A 19,956-nucleotide genomic window follows, 5' to 3' on the forward strand; every position below is an offset into this window, starting at 1 on the left:
ATTTCATCTGTGTCCAGAGCTAATGGTGAATATGAGTCTTGTCTTGTCTTGCCATTAGAAAGGAGTGTCCACAAACATTTGGACATGTAGTGTATCTTGATTATGAGAGTGAAGATAGGCAGAAAGATACGCTTCTAAAGTAGAAGATACAAAGACAACCTCTCATGGGTTTCTGTTGGACATGAGACTGTGACTGGCTATGAAAGGGGCTTCCAGGAACAGCGCTTTGATGATGACTGATTGATTGATTGACGGATAAGTAGATGGATGGATGGGTGGATGAAGTGACCTGTCCGTGTCAATGACATCGACTAGACAAGAAAAAACAGTCAAGCCTTGCTTTGTCGGGCCGCCATTGGCTGCATAGAATTGTCAGTGGCATTTCGACAATGGGCCTATGCTGAGAACTTCTTGGATAAGGGTGGACCCCCAACTCCCCAACTCATGCCATGCCAAGTACTAGATAGAGAACCATCCATCATGCCAGAGAACACTGTTCTTCCACAGCTCCACAGCTCAATGCTGGGGGGCTTTATAGCCCTCTAGTCCGTGCCTGGCATTAGGCAGCATGGTGCCAATAGGTTCATGTTTATCTGCTTCAGAAAGTCCTATTCTATTGGAGAACATGGTTCCACCACCACTGGCTGTATAGAATTGTCACTGGCATTTTAACAATGGGAATTTTGGGATTAAAATATATGGTCACAATAGTGATGCTAATGCCATGGTAGTGATGCTAGGTGAGGCAGTGCTAGGAGAGCTAGTGCTAGAGGGAGTTACAAACAGCTCAGCACAGCTCCAGGGGCCACACAAACCTACGGTAGATGAATTGGCTATGATAAATGGCCCCCTATGGGGGTGTGTGGTATCCTGTTGTGGACTGGCACCCTGTACAGGGGATATTCCTGCCTCGCTCCCAGTAATTAGGCTCCGGCCCTACTGCAACCCTGACCAACATGACGAGAAATGAATGAATGCATATATTAGTTTTTATTATTATAATAATAATATAATATTATATTATTATATTAATTATGTGAAGTTTTAAAAAAAAAAACATACAGCAGCGGCTGTACGTGTCTTTTAGGTTATTTATTACCGTCCAATCTAATGATGCTAAACTCTGCAGTATAGGAGCCTTCAGCAACTTCACCTTGACATTATATTTATATGATAATGATGAGTCCTTATTTCATTATTCAGTTATTAATGCTAACATTAATTATTTAGTTAAAGTCAATCCACTGCTTTTCTTGGTTTATGTATATATGATTGTAAATAATATGAATAATGTAATTTAAATAATATAAATAATGCTTTTGTAAATATAAATGGGATAAATGTAGATTACTGAAGGTGAGGGGTATTGTGTTGCTAAAGCCATGAATTTTCAAGGTTTATATGGCATTGCCCTCTAGTGGCAGATACTTGGTCAAAGCATTTCCTGCCTAAAATATATATATTAAATAATACAATACAATAAGATAGATCGTTTTCTCATTGAAAGTGTATATTTGTTTGTTTTTTGTTTAATCTTTTGTTTACCCAAAAAAATAGCCTACAGATCCGCATAGTAGATAAAACAACCTGGGGACTTTTATTATGCTTTTTTCACTCCGTAAACGGGATCATTTGTATTTCAAATTCAAATGTTTTTTAAATAATAATAAAAATAGTAATAAATAATACAAATGTTTGTTTAAAAAAACGTGTGATTTAATATATGTATTATGTAACATAATCAACGCTAATTTTAATTAATTATAATAAATTCATTAAATACATTATATGACATTTTAAGCAAATAAATTATTTTTAAAAATGTTGAGGAAATCTTTAGAAAAATAAACCGTGTATGAACTATGCTTTAGCTTCATTTTTTCCTTCTTCTTTATTAAAGGTTGGAACTACGAGTATCGTCGGATTTCATCGTAGTTTAGACCGGAAGTGTTGGGTAGCGTTAGCGCTACGTGTCTTATCGCCACATACTCGGCGATACCCGAGCCAGTTTATGAGCCCCCGAAACTCTCTGGTTATGCGTTAAAGCTAATTATACGCCCATGAGTGTTATTAATGTGTGCGCTCGCTAACCGTGCCACAGATTAGCTCATTCCTGAGGGTGTAGCTTCATGTGTGTCGCAGGGACTTTTCATAGGGAAGCAGCGTCACAGTCATACGGCTGGCCTTTATTTATTCACATTGTGAATAAAAAAGTGGCTTTTGCTTGTATTATAATTAAAGATGAAATGATAATACAACGAAAACGTTAAAAAAAAATAAAGATGGTAGATGTGTGTTTTTTTCACTCCACGCCCAGAAAACCGAGCTGACCGTTGTAATTCGACGGCAGTGCTGGGAGCCGAGTATCCGCGGCTGCTTTCGGCCACGGGATTGGGCTAAACGTGGCGGTGGGCGTGGCTCGTGGCCACTTTGGAGCATCTGATTGGTTCGACTCTGGCTAGGGGCGGGACATGCGACGCGGCCCTTCGTAGACTTGTGGAAGCGCCATTTTGTTAACAGCGGTGAGGAGGAGACGGATTTTCGTTGAGAAGAAGCCGCGCCGATAAGGTAATTTCAGAAGCACCAAACGGAGCAGAAACACCCACATCTTTGCTGTTTTATCAGAGAGGAATACCTAATAACGTTTCAGACGTTTTAAGCATCCAGCCGTTGAGTTGGTTAGCCTTTAGGCTAAGCTAAACCGAGCCAGCTGGTGTTGGGATTTGATCGTAGACGCTAACTATGCTAAGCTAATTAGCCGCCACTTTTCTCAGCTGAAGCTTTCACGACGTTTAGTCGTTTATTCGGGCTTTGGATGGTGCTTGTTTTTACCTGCTTAAGACGAAATTAATTCCACACTTAAACTGGGTTATTTGGAGCCACTTTACCCTCGTTAATATTAAAGCTAGCTGTCGAGTTGCTAGGTTAGCTATAGCATAGCTAGCTAGCTTAGTCAGCTGGCCTCACTAAGGAGGGGTTTCGAAGTAGGTAGAGGCGTAAACATGTATATTTCCAGCTAAAGCAGACAAATCCCTCTTCGTTTGTGTTAAAAAAGGGCTGTAGTTGTAGTAATTGTTCATTTTAATCGGGTAAACAGTTAAATGGGATTAGATTAGTAAACTGATCGAGCTGGCTGTGTAGGCCGGGTTCCTGATTTGCGGTTGTCGTCCTGATATAAACCAGCGCAGCCCAGAAATATGTGATAAAATGTTGGTTTATTCCTCAACACAGACAATCACTAGACTCTGTATATAATGTACAGCAACACCTGTACCAGGTTCATATCATATATGGCTTGATAAAGCTATATTTTCCGTGTAAATCCACGCAGAGGAAGCGAGTGTTGTCATTAACCCCCCTGTTCTGCTCAGCTGTAGGGAACAGAAATCCTGGGTGTTTTATCCTGGGTCAGGTTAATCCATCTGAAATTAATCTGAAATTAGTTAAAAAATATTTATATTAAAGCATGAATGTTTATTTTTTAGCTCAGTTAATGTTTTTAACATTTAATACATGCTACTTAATAAAATATACCCCCCCCTCCTTAAAGATCATGGTTTGCTTATGATGGTTAACTAATCTTAAATACTAAAAAATAGATTTTTTGTACATTGGCAGAAATTAGATATTAAATATAAAGAATATAAAAAAAAATCTTATTTACATCTCTTTAGTTTCATTTGATCATGCAGACGTGCCCCTCTTTCTCTGTTGGGTGTTACTTAATCAAATATATACCCCCCCCCTTAAAGATCATGGTTTGCTTATGATGGTTAACTAATCTTTTATTAAAAAGAGGTTTTTCTGTACATTGGCAGAAATTAGATATTAAATATAAAGAATATTAAAAAAAATCTTATTTACATTTCTTTAGTTTCATTTGATCATGCAGACGTGCCCCTCTTTCTCTGTTGGGTCTTCGTTTGACCGTTCACATTTATGGCCTATCCAGAGCGACTTATAAGGGTACTGGTATTGCAGTGTTAGGCCAATGTAGTGTTAGGAGTCTTGCCCAAGGACTTATTGGCTCTTATTGGTGTAGCGCAGCATAGCCGCCCAGACTGGGAATCGAACCCCAGTCTCCCACATGGTGTGGTAGCTCACTGGCAGGTAGTGGTGTTATCAGCGGTTGCGCCGCACCGACCGCTACTTAAGAGCCGTAGGGACTGACATGCCTTAAAAATATTAAACGTTTTCCTGTATTTTTAAGCTTTAAAACAAGCCAGTTTAGTTTGGAAACCAAATCAGCCAGAGATACAGTTTGTAACCAGAGCGCCGATGCTCTTGTCGGGGTGCGAAAGAGGCAAATTTGGGGTGGTCAGTGGTAAGGGGACAGTTCTGTAGTTGGATTTAAGGTGAACCATTTCTTTAAAACAGGTCTTACTTGTTACTCTGGATGCAGACAGCTGACTACCTATGATGTTATCTGGTCGGGAATGGGCCATCTCTCTTAAACACGCTTCTTAATGGCACCAAGAATGGTGCTATTGGACCTTTATTTTAAGAGTAGGAGTAGGAGCAGTACAGGTAAATGCTATGCATATTGCCCCTGTCCCAACTGTCCAGTTTGTCAGTTTTTAGCTTTATCCATAGTTTGAATGCTGTTGCTGCTCTGTATAAGTAATTCTGGGTGAATGGGCCAACAGAAATGCCTTAAAATTGATTTTGGAAATGGTTATTTGACATTAGTTAACATTTATATACTCCCCTGTAAAGGTATAGATGCACAGGTAATGTTTTTCCTTTAATTGGACAGATGCAACGCTATTCATACACAATACCGTTCTCTAAAACGTAGGTTTCACTTGTTAAACTGGACTTGGCTAGTAGAAAATAAAATGCTTAACTTGTTGGTTTCTGGTTGGGAAAGGGCTGTCACTATCTTGGGCATTAGGTCTGTCGCAACATCCACATTGTGGAAGAACTCGGATGTGGTCATGTGCTTTTGGCTCCAGGCTATCAGATACAGCCTCCCTCCCTCCCTCCAGCTACTTCGCACATGCGTTTGTTTACTCTACTGCTGTACGTACACTTCAGAAAGGGAGCAGGTGCGGTGGGACCATCTGACCGTCTTTTCTGAGGCTGCCCTGAGTTTACATAAGCCTTTGAGGATTCCCTTTGTCTTTCCAGTCATTGTCATTTCCTCTGTCAACTAAATTCCTGAAAAGGCAGGTTGGCTTGTAATTTAAATGGGCACGTCCCAGTTATTTACAGAGCCCACAGCTCGCTGTATACAGCATTTAGCTGACCTTGTCTTAGTGCTAGTGATTTACATGTGAATCTGTACCCACTTGGGGAACCGAACCCTAGTTTACCATGGTGAAGCCAATAATATTCGGTACGCTACACCAAATGGTGTCAAGGCCCGAAGTTGAGTAGGCTTATACGATTGCGTACAACCAATGACTCTGTGTTGTTTGGTACTACCACCCAAGTAGTCAGTCTTTTCAACATAAGCGTATGCATGTTAACATCAGGACATGCAGTGTTATGCATAATAGACACTAAATTTAACACATTGAAGAAAAATAAAATAAAATAAGTATACCTGTTTTATATAGAGCATGTGGCAATTACAAATTCATGCAATTTGACTAGGGCTGCAAAGGCTTTTGCAAAAGACCTCACACTTTTATTTGTTTGTTTATTGTTCTGGTCTAAGACCACACCCTTTCTGTTTGTTGTTTAAAAAAGAAGGACTCTGTGTTGATAGTTCAGACAAATGCAGTGTGAAAGGGCAAATGAACCCTGCTCTGCTGTGCTGGATGGGGTGTACACGGATGCTTTACCCTTCTGTATTATTGCTTGATAATATAAAGTCTGTTTCTCTAGAAGCTTAGTGTTACCATGGTCTTGAAGAAAGTCAGCTGTGTACATTTAAAAGGATTGCAGTACTGATGATGTATATGCTTAATATGCCTCATGTCCAAAAAGTAGCAACGTAAATCGTGAATATTTAATATCACCCAGACGTAGTACAGAGTTGCAGTGCAGTGTATTAACGCTTTGTTTAGTACCTAGTCAAAATTTGCTGTGCATACCTTTTATAGCATTTGTGTTTAGTGAATGTTTATTTATCAGCTCGGTTTATGGATGTATCTTCACAGCTGACTGTCGTTCAGGATGAGACCTCTGTGTTGTTTGGCATCACTCCTAATGGTGTTGACATGTCCAGTTATCGATTTTAAGTCTAGCACTTCTGACTGAAGGTCTCTTAAAGGCTTCAGAGAGGGAGAAAGATAAGCAGAAAGGGAGTTCGCTACGGTTGTACTCCCGAGTTAACGGCGGCTTTGTCTGAAAGCTGACCGTTTGCTTTTCTCCTCTTTTTTTGTGGCAGTGGGTAGGGGCCAGTTCTGGTGGTCGTCATGAGAGCGGGTCAGCTTTGTTTTTACAGGACGGAGACATTTGTGGAGGCCGGTGAAGGGGTTATTATCCAGAGCTCCTCCCTTCTCTTGTCCTTTAGCAGTCAATAATTAATCCTTTGTGGAGCTTTTTGAATTACTTATGAGGCTCAATTTGCGGTTTGTGCTTCTTTTTTTTTCCTCTTTTTCTTTCATGGTTCGTAGAGGGCTGTGTCTTGTTTAGCAAAACAGAGTTGAATGTGTTTACTTCCACAGCTGTTTCAGTACATGCTAATATTAATTATATATAAATAAGTGATAGTTGTTCTGATGCAGGGTCTGCAAGTACACTCTTAAAAATAAGTGCTACAAAGGGTTCTTTGAGTAGTGTCTTAGAAGAACCATATTTTGTATAGAAATGTGATATTGAAGAAATTTTAAAATGCTAATGAACCTTTAAATCAACATTTTTAAACTTTTAGAAGGTTTATCTTTTACAGAAATGGTTCTTTATTTAACCAAAAGTGGTTATTTTATGGCATTGCTCAAAAACTACTTGTGGCGCTTTTTTTGTAAGAACGTAGGGCTGTACAGTATGACATTTCTATACAGTTTTATAAATTTAATGGTGTTTTTAAATGTTTATCTGATGGACATATCGCTAAATGAAGAATGCCATTCTGCTCTCATATGCAGCCCTCTCTAACAGGGTGTGGGCCAGCAGTAGGCTTATCTCTCTAATTATGCATGGAGCGTATATGTCGTAAAAGACCTCTTCAGGATGCACGCTCTTCGAGCCCCTTACACCACCACCGCCACCAAGTGTGAGTGTGTGTTTCCAGTATGAGTCAGTTTCCCAGTGCACTTCCTCGTTGCTGTGCTGGCGGACTGCTGTCTCAGGCCTCAGTAATGCAGATGTTGATGAAGTGACAGACAAAAGTAGGAGAGTGAAATTTAGTCATTTAAGGATCGTTCTAGCTCAGAGCTGCTGAATCACTCACACCCTCCGCTGTGTGGGTGAGGGATGTAAAACTGGACAGTTCTCTACCAGCTCCAAAGTCGCTTCAAATATCAAGACGGTTGGGGTGTATTGTTTTATTGATGTATTAGATGTGATAATGTTATACTTCATCAGAAGTGTTGACTTTAGTGGGTTTTTGAAAGTACTGAGTGTTTTAGTAATGAATAAAAATGTATAGCTAATTGTAGTGGCAATAGAAACTGAAACAAATAACAGCAACTTAATAAAAAAAAGGTCAAATGCAAATTTTTAGGTTTTTAAATTCATAAAATTATGCTCAAGGTCCTATGAAATTTAAAATTACAAGAGAGGAAAAATTTGGCTGGTCTATTGTTAGTGCTATTATAAAGACTAAGCCTGTTTTTGTTTGTGCCCCAGCTGAGATGCTTGGCTGCATTATGAAGCAATGAAAAACAAGGCGATGTCTGGAGGAGGCTAACTCAACATGTTCATGTTCAATCCCCTGCAAATAACTTGCATGGTTACCTAATGAGCTTGAGAGACTTGAGCAGTCATTGGTGAGCTAATGAATTGCTTCTCACTGAAAACACATTGATGTTTAGGTGCAGCTGGCATTTGTTTTCCTGGACGCCCTCAATTTAGGGATGACTGATGTGATAGAACAGTAAATTATGCCGTGATGAGCTTTGCTGAGCATATCATGGGTATCCACACTTCTACAGCTGCGATTAACTGCATTGTCCATTAATAGAGGTTTAGAAGGCTGTCTGAGGGAGCATAATTGGGAATAGTGGTGTTTGTGAAACGCTCAGTAAGGAGTATTGTAATTGGTGTAATTACAGGAAAGTTGCATTGCTAGTTTGATGGCAGTTCCCAAAGTTCTCACACGTCATGAAAATGCTTGACAAATAAGATGTCTGGGTAATATGAGATAGTGAGATAGGAAAGATTAAACTGTTGGGCTACTGAGTGTTTATTTTGTAGCTAGTTTGTAATGCAGTGCTGTTGTGTGAACAGATACACTAACTAAGGCCTGGACTAGAGGGGTATAACATCCTGACCTTACCAATGCTCTTGTAGCTGAGTATAATTAGATCCTCACAGCAAAGGAGGAAAAACACATTCTTAATATCCTTGATTCAGAAGATACAGTGAATGAGCAGGTGTCCCAGTACTTTTGTCCACTTTTGTGTGTTATTGTAATTGCTGAATAGGACACGGCATTCAAACGTAAGAGAAGCTAAGTATTGTGCCTCATTGTTTGTCATGTTACGTTGACTCGCAAGCTACTCACACCCTTCTGAGAGGAGGAAGTGTGACATTTAGATATGCTGTGAAGTGCTGGGGTGGGGGAGACTGTTGAAGTTTAGTATGGTTTAGTGTTTAGTTATAATATGTAATAACTTGAAGTGAGTATTTTTAAAAACATCCAGAGATGGAGGATCCTGTGAGCTTTGTTTATAAATAACATATAAAACAGTGTTGTACACAAGGTTTAACACAAATCATATTTGAATAGAGGGGAAAATCATTTACATTAGGAAAATATAATCGGACTAAAACTAGACATGTTATGGAGATGGCATTCTGTAATGGAGTACCGCTTAATCAACCTAGAAGAAAGTAATATGAAGTCTAAAGTCTTGTAGGCTGTGGTTTAAGCTGATGCACGTTTAACTGTGTGTTTACAGTGGTGGCTTTGGCCCGAGGGTTCAAGTCTCACATCTCTTGGTGGTTCTAGATGTCACCTTCACAAGTGCCGCTGCTAATAATGCACATATCAGTGAGGTGATTGCCACAATGAGCTTTCATAGAAAATTGTGTGTGTAGACTGATTGCTTTTCTCATTTTTGAGTCTCTGTTGGGAGACCAATATCTAAAGCCACTGGAAAGTGAGTTTCAGGTATCTCAGAATGGTTCCCAGTTTTCCAAAAGGGAAGCTCTGTTTTTCCTGGGAACCGACTAGCCCTCGCTAGCACTGCTGCATGCTTCCTGCAACAGCTCTTCCTGTTTGCGCAGTCCTGTATGGCCCCATGCTTCTTTTTTTTTTTTTACTCTAAAGGCTCTAATGATTGACCAGGGCAGGAGAAAATCAAACAAGGGAAATGGTGCCTAGGTTTCTGTTTATTTTCTTGCAGTTTGACAAGATTGACATACTCCTCATTGGTAGTTTATTCTAACTACCTATCCTAATAACTACTATTATAATAGTATTAATTAGCAAACACCTAATAAATCAGCCAGATACAGTGGAATAGGCTTGCAAATAACATTTTAATAAACCAGAAAGCCTTAGGACACCTGAATATTGAATATACACACTAATTAGCTATGACATAAAAAAAAAAAAAACATGTATAGGTCCCCCTAAATTGGCTCTGGCTCATTGAGGCATAGACGCCACAAGGTCTCTGAAGGTGTCCTGTGGTATCTGGCACCAAGCTGTTAGCAGCAGATCCTTTAAGTCCTGTAAGTCGTGAGGTGAGGCTGCCATGGATCACAGTAGTAAGCCTGTCGCTGATTCTCGGGTTGTCCTTTTTCTGAGTACTTTCTATCGGTTCTGACCACTGCACACCAGAAATACAGAGTCATTGGTCTTTCCCTGTTTTGGCCCTTGTTGAAGTGGCTCAGATTCTAATGCTAAGGTTATTCACCTGTCGGTGGGATTAATGTGCATGTGTATTAAAAAAGTTGTTTGGCCCAGGTTGTTTCTGTAGGAGAATGTAATGTCTATTTTCATATATTTTAAATAAAATAAAATATGTACAGTATTGGAATTGGGAGTGCATCAATGGTCCGTATCAAGGCTGTATTGTCTAGTAAAGTGTTCCCATCATCTCTTGGGTTTCTGTTCGTCTGGATTCAGGTGTAACTCAATCGATAGGGGACTTGCTCGCTTGCTCTCTGCCCCTCGCTGATTTATTCAGAGGCCAGGTGTCTTCTTTTGCAGGCTGGTCAGGTTACCTGCGGCGCTCCTCCCCACAGTGGCCTACATTCAACACATCACTGACCTCATTGTGCTACTCTTCTCCCTCCCTCTCTTCAGTTCGGGTGGTGATGCAGGGCAGAACTGTGCTCTTTGTTTGTCATAGCGTAACCTGTGGTCAGGACAGCTAACCTGACATCGCCTGTTTGAAGAAGGGTAATGGAACATGCAGAGGTGACTGATATGCTGCCTGTGCCAGGTGTGGCAAGTGAAGCAGGGACTACTTGGCAAGCGGTGAAATCTTTAGGCACATTTTTACCTTTTTTTTTTAAACGTTCTGAGCACTGACTCATCTGAAATAAAAGAAAAAATAATAATAATAAAGTCCTGGTTCTAATTAATTGAGACAAACAGAAGTGAGCTGTCTTGTGACTCATTGCATGAGTGGGCTGCCATCTGCCATAATAGGAAAATGCCATCTGAAGTGTGACTGTGTTTTACTTTAGTTCGTTTAAGTTTTGCTTTTTGTGACCAATTATTGAACTGTGAAATAACATTAGACAAAAATGATAAAAATATTGATTTCTTCCCAATACTTCTGTCCTGATGCATTGATTAAAATTACACATCACCCTGTCTTAATTTGTTGTGATATGTTGTGATGTGCAGTTTTTTTTCATTGATGCATAGGGTTGCAAAATTATATCATTAGATTATTATATTATTAGTAGTATTATTTGTTATATATAATAAAATTATTTATATACTATATAAATGGCAATCAGCTACCCTGCTATTTCATATATTAGTAGAGTTTTTGTAGTATTACCCATCCAAAATAAAATGTAAGGAAAAAAACATCTTGTCTTGAAGCTTTCAGCTCTTTGCTGTATAAGAAAATTACATTATGCATTAATGGCGTCTTCGTCATATGTCACAAGATAACTAAACCTGAAATTAAAAAAGAAACCGAAAGGGACAAAATGTATCTTAGGTTAAAGACAAAACAAAAAGGTGCTCACTCCCTATTTGATAATGTGACGCAAAGCTAGCAAGCTAAACCCCTCGGCATACTTAGCAGAGACTATGATTGCCTGTCTTCGGCAAACAGTGTGATGTATTTGCAGGAAATAAATTAATAACCACAGATGTTGCGAGGAGGTTTCGCTCGCCGTGTAGCACATGACCGGAAGGCTGGGTGATTATGGTAAAATGTTATCGTGATATTTAAAGGTTTCATGATGCATGGTCTTAATCGTGATTTATTGGCTTTGTACAATCCTCACAAACTTCGCTTGCCACATTCGTTCGAACAGGATGTTTTTCCAGCCAGTCAGAGGAGAGGAGCCCTGAACATCTCGCTCCTGAGTTATTATAATAGATACCCTAGTGGCCACTTACAGAAGTACACACTGCAACACTTAGCAATCTTGTATTGTATCGTGGTTCAAAAAACATTATGTATATATTATTGTTTTCCCTGCTAAATCCAAAGTGCTATTTAAGTTTATTTACTTGTGCTGGAGGGTGGGAACCCAAGTGCACTCAAGTGACCCTTGAGTGGGTGCTGGTATTCTAGTCTACACTGTAAGCAAAATGCAGATTGTGCAACCAGCATTTTTGTTAACGCTTACTGTGCTATAGTGTCATTTTTTAAAAGCCAAGTCTATATGGAGATCTACAGTACAGTATCTACAGTATACTTTTAATTATCTTTAACTAGCTAAGCTATAGCACAGTGGGTGAATTGGTTAAATTGGTACGACTCTTCATTGGCTCAACATTTTCTCTCCTCACTGGTTGTCCTGACTTCTTTTGGATGATTTTCTCTGTTGCCTTTGTATCAAGTAGCAAAATAACTATAATAAAATCTGCAGAGTCTGAATACTTTGGATGTATTTTGCAGCGCCGTTTCATGTTCTTTGGCACCACTGAAAGGCCTTGCCCTATAGACACTAAACAAACAGTCTGGAAGAGTGCGGCCTGAGTCATAGGTCGTAGCGTGCACGAAGACTTCCTGGTGGAGTAATGTCATATCTGCACAGTTTAAATCATGTCAATATTGTTCATCTCACTCTGTCTCTCCTTCTTTCTCTTTCTTTTCAGATCTGCCACCATGGGGAATATGTTTGCAGGCCTCTTTAAAAATCTCTTCGGAAAGAAAGAGATGCGTATTCTGATGGTGGGCTTGGATGCTGCTGGCAAAACCACCATCCTGTACAAGCTTAAACTGGGAGAGATAGTCACCACCATCCCCACTATCGGTCAGTTACTGTTGCACTTCTGATTCAGACACACTGTTTACATAAATTACCACTGTCCCTTCTGCTTCTGCTAACTAACTCAGGGGGCAGGGGGATATCAGTTCTTGGAGGCTACACTATATACATTTTGTGTTTTCTCTTCTTTAGCTTACCTGATTAACTATTTAACACACTCCTTGTGTGCTGTCTCAGGTGTTGTAGAGTAGTGAAGACGCACAATGTATCCTAGGCTGACTTTTTTTTTTTTTTGCTGTTTTTGAATGTACTTGTTTTATAATAAGAGTGCCTGATTTATAGGTGTCAGATTGTCATTAGCTCTTAAATGCAGAAGTTTAGATTGTTATGGCCTAATATTGCAAATATAGCTGGAAATGACTCATGATTTAATAATAAATAATAATAAATTATAATTTAGCACCCCTTTTTTTTTTTTTTTTTTTTTTTTTTTTTTTTTTTTAATAAATAGCTTTGACGCACACTAATTTGCACCATAGTTTCACTTCCTAATCTAGTTTGTGTGTTGTGGATGGATAAGGAGGGTCTTACAGATGTCAGTGGTGTTAAGTCAGTCCTGGGGCTGTTGAGTTATGAGAATGAAGCCCAGGGTGTGGGCAAAGCTGCTCTCAAGCTGTTTACACTGATCTTCATTCCTCTGGATGACATACTCCTTTTGTTTCTTTCTGTGCAGGTTTTAATGTAGAGACAGTAGAATATAAGAACATTAGTTTCACAGTGTGGGATGTGGGCGGTCAGGATAAGATCCGACCCCTGTGGAGGCACTACTTCCAAAACACGCAAGGTCAGTCTCTCTAAAGTGCACGAATTTCTCTTTGATTAAAAGACGTCTGGGCTTGTTGGGGAGTGTCTCATTCCTTCTTTTTTGCGATCTCTCTCTCTCAGGTTTGATCTTCGTGGTGGACAGTAACGACAGGGAAAGAGTAAACGAGGCAAGAGAGGAGTTGACGAGGATGCTGGCTGAGGACGAGCTCAGAGACGCTGTGCTGCTCGTTTTTGCCAACAAACAGGTGAGCGAGAGGAACGGCTCAGCCTTGAAACCCCAGAAGTGGTGTAATCCAGCAGACTCTTAACAGAAAGAAACAGCTGAGCTGTTAGTAGAGCTGTGTCTTTTAACTCCGTGTATGCTAAGTCTGATATGATAAAGTTAAAGTTGTTGGCTGTTGTGATAAATTCCCATATCCATGCTTGGATATGGATATTAGTCAGTCCTTAAAGTATTTCTACCCTCAGTATCAGCAGGTCTCCTGCCCTTTCAGTATATTTGGGAATTGTAGGCCCACGTTAGTGGTTTGAGAAGCATGCAGAGGCAGGCCTTAGTGCAGGACTTAGTATATGACTTGACACATTGCGAGGCTTTCCTGCACCATATGTTATTATAATTACCTGTTAGAGCGTTAATGTTCAGAAGGTGGCTGTACGTCGCTACGTAATAGATGGGAAAATCCTCTCTATTGGATAATCAGTTGAAATTGAGTTACTGATACAACAGAAATTCAGCCTCTTTTGGATCTATCCAGGTTTGGAACAATAAAAATTATGCATTAATTATGGCATAAAATAACTTTCGTTAGACAAATCACTCGTTTTAACTGATTGCTACAAGGGGAAAGTACATGAGAATGTTTGTAGATAAAATGAGTTTACTCAGTGAGGGCAGATTACATTACAGTGATGAAGAATTAGTTCTATTTCACTGGGCTTAGTGCAGTTTGTCAAACATTACACAAATTGTTTTATGCGCAGGGGGCTTTATTTTCTGTTCCATTTTTCCAAACCTCAAAAAACGAAATATTGTAATGTATATTATAGAAATATCTTTAGTTACGCAAAAAAGCTGAGAGGAAGCGGGCGGATAGAGAAGTCCCTCCCATATATAAGGATGAATTGAACCACTAGGCTGCCCAGGGGAACGCGTCATGGATATCACTGCTGTCATCTATAAACCCTGTATCTTTCTGGGGAAAAAAACTTTCAATGGAGGTCATTGTCAAAAGATGATATTCCAAGTAATTTGGGAGACTTTCTATTGGTCCGTCTTGTCCTTTTGACACAATGTAAAGAACCAGCTGCCAGATTTCACATTGTGAATCTATTGACACCATGCCTAATGCCAGGTGTGGGCTAAAGGGGTATAAAACCCCCAACTTTGAGTCGGAGCAGTGAAATTGCGGTGTTCTCTGGAATGATAATGGTGCTCCATCCAATACTTGACTCTTGTTAAAGAATGCAACCAAATCCTCATGGCAATACTCCACCAAAATCTACTAGAAAGAGACAGATACTCAAACAAAAGCAGGATTACCCCCCCCCCCCCCTTTTTTTTTTTTTTTCTTTTTTAAATATCCTTGATTTTAATAAATTAAAGGCCATGTGTCCCAATACTTTTGTCCATATAGTGCACAAAAAAATCATAGAAAAGATGAAGCCTGGTATTGTGTACTTGATCTGTTGGAAGTTGGAAAGTGGAACTACGCCTGACTTTAACTGTCCCCCTGCAGGACCTGCCCAACGCAATGAACGCAGCGGAGATCACAGACAAACTGGGCCTGCATTCGCTGAGGCACCGCAACTGGTACATCCAGGCCACCTGCGCCACCAGCGGAGACGGCCTGTACGAAGGCCTGGACTGGCTCTCCAACCAGCTCAAAAACGCTAAATGATCCATTCCACCTAGTCCTCTGCATTTTTGCGCTGTGTGTGTGTGTGTGCGCGTGCGTATGTGTGTGTGTGTGTGTGTGTGTGTAGTGAAAATGACGGCGCTGGATTTAGTCTCTCGGTTATCCACTTTATCCTCCATCCTTTTCTTCTTTGATTTGGTCCTGTTAGACTTTAGAGGCTCTCCCCAGTGCTGTCTAGTGCACACACACCAGGATGGAAGTGTGTGTGTGTGTGTGTGTGTGTGTGTGAGAGAGAGGTGAGAGTGGGAGCAGCCCTGCTGTGCCTTTTGAACACACATGCGTTTCATACAGCTCGGTTCTCTGTCTCTTTCTCTCTCTCTCTCGCTGTCTCTCTCTCTATCTATCTCGATCTCTGTTTATTCCTCACCATTTGTCCTGTCTCTGGTGCCCCCTTGATTTCCAGAAGGCAAAGAATGACCCAGGATGCTAAATGTTGTTTTTTGTTTTGTTACTTACAGAATAAATAATTATATTGAAATAAAAGTACAGTCTTGATTTTCATCCATCTGTCCGCATGTCGAAGATGTTACAAGGTTCACGTTGTCACCCTTTTACCCCCACATATGATGAAACTCATTGTAACCTGCATCAGGTTGGGAGAAAAGAAAAGACAATAAAGTGACGTTTTCCATCCTAGATCCTTCTTTGCGTTCTTTTAACGAAAAAAAACATCAAGTCGTGGCTTTCAGTGTTGGCATTTCCCCCCCCCCCCATTCTCCTTTCACCCACCTTCTCACAGAAGTGTGTGGCTGTAGGTTTTCCTAAAACGCCAGCATGTCTTTAAAGCCTGCATCTTACACTGCGCTCTTCAAAACATTAAGGTGCCACGAAGGGTGCTACTTTGAGTGATTCCATAGAGGCTTCCATAAGGGTGAAGAGCCTCTAAATATATAATATCTTAAGCGAAAAGTTCTTTACACCTTTTAAAGGTTCTTCACTGCACCCTCAGACATCGTCTTGAGCTTGGTTCTTCACAGAACCAGAAGTGGATCTGTCTATGGCGTCACTCAAAGAACCGCTTGTAACACCTTTTTAGTTTTAAGAGCAGATCCAGGCGTTTAGGTTCCGATTGCTGCTCTGTAAGTCGTCCCGGTGTTCGGGTTGCTCCCTAGCTCAGAGCCTGTTGAAGGAAACTTGACCGACTGATGACGCAGATGTTTATTTGATGATGGGGTCAGGGTTTCTCCCAGGGTGTTCTCAGATACACTCCAAAAAAACAAAGGCACTTCAAATGGGTCGTTGTGCGATGCCGTAGGACCGGCTTTGGTCCCATAATGACACTAAAGTAAAGGTTCTTGAGATCTTTAAAAGGGTCTTTAATGGACCGAAAAGCAGATCTTTAGTGGCATCGCTCAGAGAACCGTTTGTAGGACCTTTATTTTTGAGTACGAGTGGATTTTACAGCCTGGGTGCCTGCTGGAGATCTTAACCCTTTGACTACAGTAGAGCAGAAAAGCTGCGCCTCTATCAGTCCCTCTGAGTCCCTCTGCTTCTGGAGTTGAGGGTGAAGCAGAGGGACGCGAGACCACCCGTGTGTACTGTGTTGGAGACAGGACTGAACTGTGTGTGTGTGTGTGTTTGTGCTGTGAGAGTAGAGAGGCCTTTTTAGAGCTGCTCCCACTCTTAAATAACTCTGTTCTTCTCTTCATTGTTTTTCTGTCTGTCTTCAGCATGGTCTGTCGAGTCAGGGGGTGCAGTCAGATGCTCCGGTTGTCCTCTCATGGCCGCTAAGGGCTTGCTAAGTCAGTCTTGTTGCTTTCAGGTTCCTTTTTATTATTATTTTTTTTTATTATTAATCTAGAGCTTGTAGGAGTCCATTAGGGAATGAACAGCTAAGTCTTAAACCTTGCCTCAGCACTTCCTCCATTTGGAGCACAGAGTGCGAGGCAGGCTGATTGCAGACCAGATTAAAGGCAGCTGCCGCAGACTCTAATGGCAGCTTAATTCTGAGCAGATTAGCTAAGCTACGCTACGCCCGTGGATCATGGCCTTTTCCCTTTGCTTATTTCTTTGCTCTGGCTGTGGCACCTGACCTTCAGTCCGTATCTGAGAATTTGTCCTGCATTAAACGTAACCAGCAGACAGGCAGTGTTCACCCAAAGCCCTGCAACTACAACTGACAGATCGCTTCCCTGCCCTGCCCTGCCCTGCCCTGCCCTTCCCTGGTGTCCGAATTTATTCCAAAGGCTACTGCGAACATTTTTGGTGTACATCCAGTCATCCAGTACTTGCACACTGTAAGAAATCATTACTGACCGCTAAAGGTCATGATCCTGTACTGACCTCTTTCACAGGAATAGGTGAAGTCAGTCTACAACTGGATAACATAGGTTGTGACTTTAGTTTCTTTTTATTTTATTTCTTTATTTCTGTCTTATTTTTCTTTCTTTTTTTCTTAATAAACCAAAATGCACCAAAACTCAGCAAGTTTCAGAACTCTAACCATGTTTTCCTTTTTTGGGCCTTTTATTGTAATGATCTCTTAGACCTTCTGTAGTGGATGAAATATCTGATTTGTGATGACGAGAACCTCATCTGTACGGCAAGTAATAATGTGTAAGAAGTGTATTTTAGCTAGCCGTTTCATTTAGCCACCCTTCAGTTCAGATGTGAAGCTTTAATTTGAAGAAATTCTGTTTTAAAAAAAGAAAAACGGCAAGAAAAAGTGTGCATGTTTTTTTTTTCTTAAGATTTCTTTGTTTCTGGCTTTTTGTTTTTAACCCATCTTGTAACATCTGAGAAATGCACTATAATAAAGAGATCTCTATTACAGATCTGTGGTCGTTTTTCTTGTGTGTGTGTTTTATTGGAGCGTCCTTTTCCTTAATCTGAAGAAGAATTACACTACATGGTCAAAAGTATCTGGACACCTGCTCATTTGACCCCTAAGTTTAATAGTCAGTTAATGCTAACAGTCAGAATGCTAATGCAGAAAAGGATGACTGGGTAACTGTTTGGTTTGGCATATCTTGTGGAGTCCCACAGGGTTCAATTTTAGGGCCTGTGAAACTTATGTTGAGAGTCTATGGTTTTAATGAGAGTTCATCCTGCGTTTGTTGGAGTAACTGTCTCTACTGTCCAGGGAAGAAGAAGAAGGCTCTATACTAGATTTTGGAGGAGCATTGCTGTGAGGATTTGATTGCATTCAGCGACAAGAGCATTAGTGAGGCCAGGATGTTGTATGATCACCACCCCACCCAACTTATCACAGAAGTATTGGATGGAGCACCAACCATCATCCCAGAGAACATGATTAAATGGTCTACTGCCCACAGCTTAATACCCCTCTAGCCCACACCTGGCATTACACCTGGCATTAGGCAGCAGCATGGGGCCAATAGGTTCATTTTTATCTGCTCCAGAGAGTCCTATTTTACTGGCAGCACTTTTCTGCACTTTACAAGCTGTACTCGTTAAAAGGGGTGTCCACAAACATTTGGAGACATAGTGTGTTTAAAGGGGAATTACACAGATTTTCAAGATGTCGGCATAAATGACATGCTTACGATGTAAACAGAGTCATGTGGATTGGCTTGGCGTGAAATGCTTAAACATAGAGGAACGCACTGAGTGAAAATGATTTACAGTGGGGGGAAATGGAACCAGACGTCTGAAAGGATTCATGCCTTTGAAAGGTTTTAGGTTTTAGTGAGACGCTGTTTTGATATTCCACCTTTGAATGAGGGGTACAAACATTTTCTGAAGTCTTAAATCTGCCAGAGGAACTCACCTTAGCACTTCCACCATTTGGAGCAAAGAGTGTGAGGCAGGCTGATTACAGACCAGATTAAAGGCAGCTGCCGCAGACTCTAATGGCAGTTTAGTTCTGAGCAGATTAGCTAAAATATGCCTGTGGATCCCTGTTTTAGAACCTAATCTAGTGTTAATCTAAGGATAATCTTAAACTAATTACCAATAATCTAAGAACACTGAAGGTTCCTTGAATAAGACCTTTTATGATCCTTTTTTTTTTTTTTTTGCAGTGCTAAAATTGACCATTAGGTGGCGCTGCTGCACTGGCCACAACTCTTTCACACCCCTTTTCTGCAGGGGCTTAGAACAAGAGTGATGTCCACGGCCTGAATGTGTGTCCAGAAGGTTTTATGGAGGATACCCCTCCAAAAAAGTCTCATATACCACCCACAGCACTTTATTAGGAACACTATACTAATATTGGCTAGGGCCTCGTTTTGCCCTCCAAAACAGCCTCAGTTCTTCATGGCATGGGCTCTTTCGAGGATCTGCTCCATGTTGACATGACTGCATCACACCATTCCTGCAGATTTCCAGGAGCACGTTCATCTCTGAAGCTCCCGTTCCACCACATCCCAGAGATGCTCTACTGGATTCAGATCCGGCGGCTGGGAAGACCCCCGAATAACACTGAACTCATTCTCATGCCCATGAAACCATGAACCAAGTCTTGCTGCAACATCATGCTGGAAGTAGCCGTGAGAAGAAATGAGGGTAAATTGTGGCCATGTGGACCCAAAGCGTGCCACATCGGGTTCCACGTCTGTCAGCCAAGAACAGAAAGCTAAGGCTACAGTGGGCACAGACTCACTGCGGAAGACTGGAAAAACGTAGCCTGGGATCACAGATGGTGGGGTCAGAATCTGGCACCAACAGCATAAATCCATAGACCCAATTTGCCTTGTGTCAACTAGAGCTGGGCGATATGGTAAAAAATGCATATCATTTACAGACATTTTTTTAATGATATTATGATATATCGCAATATTTTGTC

At 40.8% G+C, this 19,956-nt stretch overlaps 1 protein-coding gene across 1 annotated transcript; it reads left to right on the plus strand.

Annotated features, from left to right (window-relative positions):
• The first annotated feature begins 2,459 nt into the window (after positions 1 to 2,459).
• On the plus strand, positions 2,460 to 17,981 carry arf2a (ARF GTPase 2a). The gene is made up of 5 exons (XM_072693160.1): positions 2,460 to 2,568; positions 12,356 to 12,513; positions 13,202 to 13,312; positions 13,414 to 13,538; positions 15,030 to 17,981. The coding sequence occupies exons 2-5, from the start codon at positions 12,366 to 12,368 to the stop codon at positions 15,189 to 15,191; spliced, it is 546 nt and encodes a 181-aa protein (XP_072549261.1). The 5' UTR covers positions 2,460 to 2,568; positions 12,356 to 12,365; the 3' UTR covers positions 15,192 to 17,981.
• Positions 17,982 to 19,956: the final 1,975 nt, after the last annotated feature.

This window comes from Salminus brasiliensis, chromosome 12 (assembly GCF_030463535.1).
Source record: "Salminus brasiliensis chromosome 12, fSalBra1.hap2, whole genome shotgun sequence".
NCBI classification, from domain to species: Eukaryota; Metazoa; Chordata; class Actinopteri; order Characiformes; family Bryconidae; genus Salminus; species Salminus brasiliensis.